The following is an 8,875-nucleotide window of genomic DNA, read 5'->3' on the forward strand; positions in this document are numbered from 1 at the left end:
CTCAGGGCCTGTTGTTCAGGCCTCAGTCAGGCCTCTTGTCCAGGCCTTGGCACTTCAGGGATGTGGTTTAGTACTGGGCTTGACAGTGCTGGATTAACAGTTGGACTTGATGAGCTCAGAGGTCTTTTCCAACAGAAAGGATTCTGTAATTCCAGGATTCAGCCAGGTCCATGTTAGCAGCATTACTTTGGTCAAAAAGGCTCCTCTTGCTCAGCCTAAGGCTTGTGGCCTAAGGCTTCAGCTTGTGGCCTAAGGCTTCAGCTCCTTCAGCTCCTGGTGCTGAGCTGCTCATGCTGAACGAGACGACTCGGAGACAAGAATACAGTTCATCCAATTCCTTCTGGCACACGGAGAGGGGAGGCTGTGAAAACAGAAGCATTGTTTGCTGTGGCCTCCTCTGTGCTCTTCACGCCTTTCAGCGCTTTGAAACAGCCAAGAGCTTTCTCCAAGAGTGCAATGAAGCAGCTGTTCCTGCTCCCAGCTCTCGCCCTTCCCAGTCTGTGCCCTTGACTGCTTTTGTCCCTCTTGCTGTGCCCTCTGTGGCCCCGGGGCTCGGTGGCTGCTGCCCAGGGCTGTGGCACTGGCACAGCTCCAGTGCTCGAGACCCTCCTTTCCCTGCCCTCCGAGCTGCCTGCTCACAGCAGCCTTTTCCACCTGCAAGCTCCACATGGACAGGGAGTGCCCACCTCTGCTCCTTGCACACCCTCCAGGAGCCCAGGGCTGCCATCTCCAGTCCCTGCTGGCACTGAGGGCTCCCAGGTGCCCCAGGCTGCTGTGACACCGCTGCCAACGGGAGGGAACAGCGGCAGGGGCTGTGCTGAAAGTCAGCTCCATTTGCTGCTGCTGCTGCTGCTGCTGTGGGGGTCATTTGTCCAGCCCTGCCCCAGAGTCAGGGATCAGCTCCAGGCCCTGCTGCTGCTCCCTCGGGATCAGCCACAGTTTGGGTGTTGCTGTCAGTGCCAGCAGGAGCGGGCGCTGGAGCAGCGGGTGCTGACAGTGCCCCAAGCCCCGGGGCCCGAGGGGTGCCTGGGCTGCGGGGCTGGCAGGGAGCTGCCCCTTGTTCTCCCTGTGCCTCACGCAAAGCTGGGCCGCTCACAAGTGGGGCAGCACAGCAAACAGGGAGCCTGCGAGTCTCTGCCAGCCGTGTCTGCTCTGAGATTGGGCCTTGGAGCTGCAGGGGGACAAAGGCAGCTGCTTCTGGTCCCTCTGTGTGGCCTCGTGTTCAGCAGTGCTGCTCCATCACTCTGTGCACAGCAACGGGGAAAAGCCTCAACCCTGCAGGGTCAGGAGCTGCCGGGCTCTGCCTGAGCAGCTCAGCCAGCGGGAAGGGAGCTGCTCCACACGGGAACAAGGAGTAAAGGATACTCCTTTTTTAGGACATGTTTTCCGTTTAAAATAATGGGGAAAAAACTAAATAAATAAAAGAAAAAGATAAAATCATACCCCAAATGTGTAGTGGAAAATCTTCTGTAACTCTGGATTAAGAGGTCTTTTTACAAAGAGAACTGAGGTATTTACTTTGCAAATGTGCTGATGGTGTGGATCCATCTAACTGAGCTCTTCAGCCTTTTTTAAAGATTATGAGGTTTGTTTCCAATATTGTAAATTTAAATTGTGGCTGAAGCAATAGGAAATTGAAATATGAATTGGGCATGACTTGTGTCTTGAGGGTAAAACTATTGCAGTTTGTAACATGGACCTAAAATCTCACAAATAGAGATTATCAACCCCAGTGGGATGTGTGACAGCAGCTTTTCCTGGAGGATGTGCAGCATCCCAGAGACTTCAGCAGTGTGGCTGTGGGTGCTTGGAGCTTTGTCCTGTGCCCCTCCAGGATGTCCTGAAACAGGACCTCACTGGCCACCAGCCCAGGTCACCCTCTGCCACCGCAGCTCCTTGGACCTTGTGTCCCCAAAAGCAGACACAAAGTGTTTCTGCTGCTCCCCCTTTGCACAAATCCACAGAGAGCTGGGATTTCTCCTAGTCTCATGTCTCCCTTGTGCCATATTCCTAAAGAAGCAGCAGCCCCTCCCGATGAATACAGCGAGTTCCACGGATGTTTGTCAGCTCTGCTTCCTGCCTTAGAAGTCTGGAAACTGCTTCTAAATGCTGCTCCCTTCAGCTCTTGGACACCTACTGACACAGAGCTGGGAAAAAACATCCCCTGGCCGCCAGCTTACAAGGTGAGTTCCGCCAAAGCAAGAGCTCTGTGGGAAATCTCTATCCATGCCCATCCTTTTAATCCATCTGTGCACATAGGGGCTGCCCATAGATGTGTCTGGTATCTGAAGAAGGAGTGCACAAGCACCGGGACTGACACTTTCCCTCTCCATGTGCATTCCACATCCACGGGTACACAGACGTGATGGAAAGCCTGGAACAGCCAGAGCCTTCTGTCCCTGCAGAACGGAGCGCGGCGGGTGGGGGCGGTTGGTGGGCAGCGAGTCCCGGACAGCGGGCGAGATCCGGCTCCACAGGTGCCAGGCCCCGCTAAGGCTTAATGCCGGCTCCTCTGCAACAGCAAAGACCTTCAGCCGTGTCACTGCCCAGAGGGGCGGTGCTGGCCCGGCCGCACAGCTCCTTTTGCCCACAGGTTGCAGGAGATGAGAACACAACGCTTGCAAACACCGACTGCGAGCCACAGCTCTGGGTGCTCAGCGTTAAGCTCAGCTCTGGGAGCGCTGCACCAAGCTTCAGGGGATGCACTGGGAGCCCGGCTGGGCTCTGCCCTGGGGCCATCCTCCAGGGACAGCTGCACACAGGGAGCATTTGGTTGCCACAAAGAGCCAAGCCATGGCTGCAGGGGAGCTGCTCCGGCTGCGGCCTGCACTGTTGTGTGCTGTGCTCTGGGGCTGCTGCTCCCCGCAGAGGGGACTGCACTGGGGTGCCAGAGGAGACAGAGAAGCTCCAGCTTAAGCCTAACTGGGCTGGGTGGCTGGGCTGGGAAGAGTGGCGAGGGTCAAGGGCATTCCCAGAGCTCATCCTGCTCTGTGAAGAACGAGGAAAAGGAAGTGGGAACCCAGCAGTGAGCAGAGCTGAGGCCTGGAGAGCAGCTCTGAATGACCCCCAAATCTCAGCAGACCTCTGAGACATTGCTGTTCTTCAGCCAGTGACAGCATGAGTCCCTAAACCTGGGGCTCACTCTTCCTCGTGGCCACGGGCATCAAGGAAGGCTACAGTGCAATGGGGACTGCGGTGAGCTGGGAACTCACTGGGGGAAAGAGGGAGCACTTGTGGAGCAAAAGGCAGGTGGGGGAGAGAACTGTTCAGAGAAGAGCTGAGCTTCAGCTTGAGCAAGCTGAAAAATGGCATTGGGGGTCATCCCAGACTGATTTCATTTCAGAAGTTACTGAACAAGTTTATCTTTTGGGGGTGGCATGTGTTCCCCTGGAGGTGCACGCTCTGCAAACTTGAGCTGCACTGCCAGAATGCTCAAGCACGTCTCTGCTGCAGGTCACGGCGTTTCTTCTTTGGCTTCTCGTGGCCCCGGGGCTGAGCCGCAGCAGAGCCCTGGCAGAGCCCAGAGCAGCCTCAGCATCCACAGAGCCCGGCTGCAAGGAGAGAAAGCAGAAAGCGCCCGTCAGCTGAAGGCTCCCGTCCCCCTTGTCCCAGCCGCCCGCGGTGCCCAGGCCGTGCTGGCCGCGCTCAGAGCGCTGCCCAAAGCTGCCCAGCATTGCTGCCTCTGGCAGGAGAGCAGGAGGGCAGGACACGTGCCCAGCCTGCAGCCGGCCATGGCACAGCCACCTCCTCAGCAGCTGCCCAGAGCAGGATGCCGCTGCGCTCGCTGCCACCTCCCAAAAGCCCTTATCCCAGCCGTGCCAAGAGGACGGGCACCCACCTCACGCCACCTGCCACTGGAAGAAAAGCTGCTCCCAAACGCTATCCTCAGCCTTCTCCAAGGGCACGTCCCACCCATGCTGCAGCTGCTCCCAAGCGCTTCCCCATCCAGACCGGACACCACCTAGAACGCTTCCTTTAACAAAACAAACAACACATCAATGAAAAGAGATTACAGACAAAAAGGGGAAACAAGGAAAAATGTAAAAAAATCTCCTCTCCATCAGGGGTATGAGGAAGGCCCAAGCCCTACATGCTGAGGAATAACCCACCCACGGGCCAGGGCAGCCCACGCTTTCTCCCTTCCCCCCTGCACTGCCCCCCAAAAGTCATGCTGAGCCCAAAGCCAACAAGGGCAGTGGAGCAGCCCAAGCCCCTCCTTGCCTGCAGAGCAAGGTGTGTACAGCCTCTGGAGTCCCACCTGTGCTCGCCATGGGGCTTTGTTTATGTCGGGCTGGCTGCCCCAGCCCCAGCCTGCGGCACGCTGGGTGCTCGGGGCTGTTGGCAGGGCCAGGAGCCAACTCCCATTTCGGAACCACCCCAGCCCCTCCCGCCAGCTGTGCCGAAAAGCAGCTTGGCAGCCGACTGAAGAATTGGTTGCATCCGCCCCAGCAAAGGGGGAAACCTTTGCTTCCCGGCCAGGCTGTGCAATGCACAAATCTGGGAGCATCCCCCTGCGTGTGGACTCATCTGCAAATTCGCTGTGGAGCCTGGCTTTGGAGAAGGTGCCACAATTGAAGGCCATCATCTTCAGCTTGCCAGGTGGAGGAAGAGCTTGTCATCCTTGATGTCACCCTCCATGTCTCCGGCAGCAGGAGCCACACCTGGCACAGCTTCTCCAGGGGCTCCTTCTTCCCTGGGGCTGGAGCAGGCTGTCAGTGCTCTGCCCAGGGCCCCGGCTGTCGCTGAAGCAGAACAAGCAAAAGCAGCTGGCATGGGGGCCACCAGTGCTGGGAAGAGCAGCTCAGTTCCAGCAGCAGGGCTGAGCGTGCCCAGCTGAGGAGCCCTGCGCAGCGATTCAGGCAGGACAAAATCTCTGCCCTTCTTTGCTGCTTCCTGCCAAGGCGCGTGTGCAGCTGGAACTTACCGGCTCCCTGGGTCAAAGCGTGCGTGTGGCTCTCTCCCTTCTCCTATGGCACATGGATATCATGCATCCAAGGATCACACAACAGGTCTTCTAATGAGGGCCTTTCCGAGGAGAGCACAGATAAACATCGTTGGATGAGATTCTGGCACTCTGCGGAGAGAAAGCAGAAAGCGCCAGTCAGTTGCAGAAGGCTCCTGTCCGCTTTGCCCCACTCTTGCCATGGCCAGGCCATGCTGCGTGTGCTCAGGGCTGTGCCTAAACTTTGCCATCAATTCTTTCTTTTGGAGGAGAGCAGGAGAGCAGGACATTGCCACCTCCTCAGCAGCTGCCAGTGCGGGATGCTCCTGAGCCCGCTGCTGCCTCCCAGCACTGCTATTCCCCCTGTGCTGCAGAGACGAGGATCCACCTGGAGAGAGCCGTCGTGGGAGCGAGAGCCGGCCCCAGGTGCTGTGCCAGCCCCTCCGGAAAGGGTGCTCCCCGCAGACCATCTGGTGCAGCACGATGCCCAGGGACCAGACGGTCGCTGCCTCGCCGTGGTACCAGCCTAACAGGGTCCATTCCGGGGGGCTGTAGGACGGTGTTCCTATGGAATAGAGATGGAGTTCTTCAGGGGGACGCTGCCTGCTCCCAGAGCCTCGCCCCAGCATCCCTGGGCATGCGGGGGCCGCAGCAGCGGCACGCGGTGTGACCCGCTGCCCTCTCGCCAGCACCTGTGACTTGTGTACAAACTGGGGGTTGGAAAAGAAACCACTGGTGTTGCAAGAGGGCAGCGGAAGCCCTGAAAAAGACCCCAGCATTCCATGCAAGGGGAAAACCCACTCCATGCTGGGGAAAACCCATGCCTTTGTCCTCCCTGCCTGCACTGCCCCAGAAAACGTTCTTAAGCCAAGGCAAACAAGGCGAGCGGAGCAGTCCAAGCCCTTTCTTGCCTGCACACCAAACCAGCTGCTGCACAGGTTCTGGACCCCCCTTCTCTGCTACGCCCACCCCGCGTGTTTTTGTCATGCTGGCTGCCCCAGCACCAGTCCTGGGCAGAGGGGCTGGCGAAGGCTGCCAGCAGGGCTGGAAGATGGCCCCCCAGCCACCCCAGCTCACAAGCAACTTGGCTGAAGACTCAGACTGCCAGAACAGGCAGCAAAAGGGAGAATCCCTGCTGCCACAGCCAGGTTCGGCTGCGAGATGTTGGACCGCGAGACGCTGCCACCAGGAGCCTCCCCCTGCGTGGGCTCACCTGCAAAGCTGGTGTAGGCTGCAGCTTGCAGGTAGGTGCCACAGCCAAAGTCAATGAGTTTGGCCTGCCCGGTGGCCAGGTCAACCAGGATGTTCTCTGGTTTGATGTCCCGGTGCAGGACCCCGCAGCTGGTGCAGTGCCGCACGGCCTCCAGCACCTGGCGGAACAGGTGCCGCGCCACCTCCTCGCACAGGAAGCCCCGTGCCCGAATGAAATGAAGGAGGTCCTGGGACCGCTCCGGACGCTCCAGCACCAGCACCACGTTGTTGGGGAGCTCAAGCCACTCGAGGAGCTGGACGATGCCAGGGAAGCCGGTGGACACCTTGTGCAGCAGCACGACCTCGAGTGGTGCGCTGGTGCCGTCGGGCTGCGGGAGGAGCACGATGCCGTCAGCGGGGCTGATGCCGTGCCAGACCTCGGGAAGTCCTCAGCCAGCCGGGGACGCTCGGCGCCCTCCGCTGGCCCCACGGCCGCTCTCCCTCGAGGCGTTCTGGCGGCTTCCACCCTGCCGGGCCTCGGCTCATCCCCGCCCGTCGCGCCCCGGCTTCTCCCGCTGCCCCTCGCTCACTCACCAGCTCGCCCCAATGGCCGATGCGGTTCCGCGGCACCCGTTTGATGGCCACCTGCAAGGCAAGGGGAGCAGCGGGCTGAGCTCGCCGCCCGCCGTGCCGAGCCCCATGCTCCTTCTCCTCCTCCTTTGCCCCCCGCCTCCTGCGCCCGCCGCCGGCCCCGCCACTCACCGGGGCGCCGTCCGAGAGCCGCGTGGCCGCGAAGACGCTGCCGAAGCCGCCGCGCCCCAGCAGCGAACCCAGCCGGTACGGCTCCTTCAGGCCCTGCAGCGCATTCCCTGCCGGCGAGACGCGGCCGTCAGCGCTCGGCCCGGGGCCAGGAACGGCCCCCGAGCGCCGCTCAACCGCCCCGGGCCGGCCATCCCCACATGGGGGCTCTTTTGGAAGGGCCACCGGCGGCTCGGGGCCGGCGGCCGCGCTCAAGAGCGGCGGAGCTCGGAGCGGGGAAGACGCTGCGGAGGCGGCGGGAGCGGCCGCGCCGCCTGTGTCCCCGGCGGGCCCCGGGAGGAGCCGAGGCCGGGACCGGGACCGGGACCGGGGCCGGGGTAGGGGTCGGGCCAGCCGGAGCCAGGGGCTGGCGATGCTGCCCAGGAGCCAGGCACTGATGCCCGCCCAGCAGCGCCACAGCCAGGACGGCGAGAGCCGGGCGGAGGCGGGACCGCGGCGGGACGGCCGGGGGCGGGGAGGGGGCAGCCCCGCCCGGGGCCGGGGGCGGGCCGGGGGCATGGCCCGGCCGGGCCTGGGGAGAGGGAGGCCGCGGGAGGGGGGGTTGGGGGACGAAAGGGAGAGCGGGAGAGGGTGCGAGACACTGGGAGAGGGAGAGGAGGAGCAGGAGAAGGGACGCAGAGGGTTCGTGGACTCGCTGCTTTTGCGCTGCTGCCGCTGCTGCCGCTGCTGCTGCTGCTGCCGCTGCTGCCGCTGAGGCGCTGGGAGCGTTTGTCCGCGTGTCCGTGTGTCCGGTGCCCGTGTGTCCGTTCCCCCCCGCGCGCCCCACGGCCGAGCCCCGCGCGTCCCGGGGCAGCACGGGCCGCTCCGCTCCGGGGCTGAACCGGAGTCACTGTGAAAAACGAGGTTCACTCTTTGTAAAAATTAAAAAAAAAAAAAAAAAAAAAAAAATAAAAGGGACAATTAGGAGACAATAGCAAAAAGGGTATTACGGCCGGGTGCTTTGGCAGAGAGCCAAAGGCACACCTCTACATCCAAAAGATCGTCTTTAAAAGTACATCTCTTATTGCATATTCATTACAGTCATGCATGATTCATAAATTCTTCGGCTTTTCTATGTATCATCCCATCAGCCTTATCTTCCTCCTTGGCTCCACTATGTCTCTGCTCTCTCCATGAATTCTTCTCTCTGGTTTCTGGTTTTCTTCTTCTCTTATAGGATACACAAGGAGAGTGAAGACATTCTCTGCCTATCTTTTCTTAATTGACGACATAAACAATATACATTCGATGTCATGTATTACATTACAGAATCCAGGTGAAGTTTATCTCACATTAAGTAACATGTGAAAAGTCAACATCACAATACGTCCATAACAATACATCCCGATTCCTTTTTTTAGAGATCATTTGGCTTGAGCAGTATCCCTTGTTTTCTAGCCTTTACTATTTGCTAACATCCAGAACGTATTTACAGAGCTGTGGCCATAGTCTCTGTCAGTCCTGGTAAAAAGGAAGCAGCATGGTCACTGCGGGCTGTTGCCTGTGTCCCCAGGCTGGCACACGCTGGCAGAGCAGGACTCCCCTGAGCACTGAGCCTGGCTGGGGCTGGGAGCTGGGCCCCAAGCACTGGCATAGGGCTGGTGTGTTCCTGAGCGGGGCCGGCCAGCCCAGCCCCAGCCTGGCGGCAGGGGACCCACTCTGCCTGTGGGCAGGGCATGGCCAACATCTGCCTGTCCGGCTGCTGGAGGGTCCATTTTCATCGCAGGATCATGGGCTGCTCCTTCTCTTTCTCATTGACCTCCGCATCCTTGATGTTGTCCTTCACATCAATGTCCATGTCCTCGATGTTGTCCTCCACATCAACGTCCATGTCCTCAATTTCATCCTCCACATCAACCTCCATATTCTCGATGACGTCCTCCACATCCACCTCCATATCCTCAATAGACTCTTCCACATCCACCTCCATCATTTCTTCCCTAT

At 59.7% G+C, this 8,875-nt stretch overlaps 1 protein-coding gene across 1 annotated transcript; it reads right to left on the bottom strand.

Moving 5' to 3' along the window:
• Positions 1–5,014: 5,014 nt before the first annotated feature.
• On the bottom strand, positions 5,015–8,652 carry LOC138099861 (serine/threonine-protein kinase pim-1-like). The gene is made up of 6 exons (XM_068997454.1): positions 8,590–8,652; positions 6,896–7,063; positions 6,728–6,778; positions 6,156–6,522; positions 5,395–5,507; positions 5,015–5,074 (listed from the first exon to the last, which is right to left on the bottom strand). The coding sequence occupies exons 1-6, from the start codon at positions 8,650–8,652 to the stop codon at positions 5,015–5,017; spliced, it is 822 nt and encodes a 273-aa protein (XP_068853555.1).
• Positions 8,653–8,875: the final 223 nt, after the last annotated feature.

The sequence above is a fragment of the Aphelocoma coerulescens genome, chromosome 28, assembly GCF_041296385.1.
Source record: "Aphelocoma coerulescens isolate FSJ_1873_10779 chromosome 28, UR_Acoe_1.0, whole genome shotgun sequence".
In the NCBI taxonomy this organism is placed as follows: Eukaryota; Metazoa; Chordata; class Aves; order Passeriformes; family Corvidae; genus Aphelocoma; species Aphelocoma coerulescens.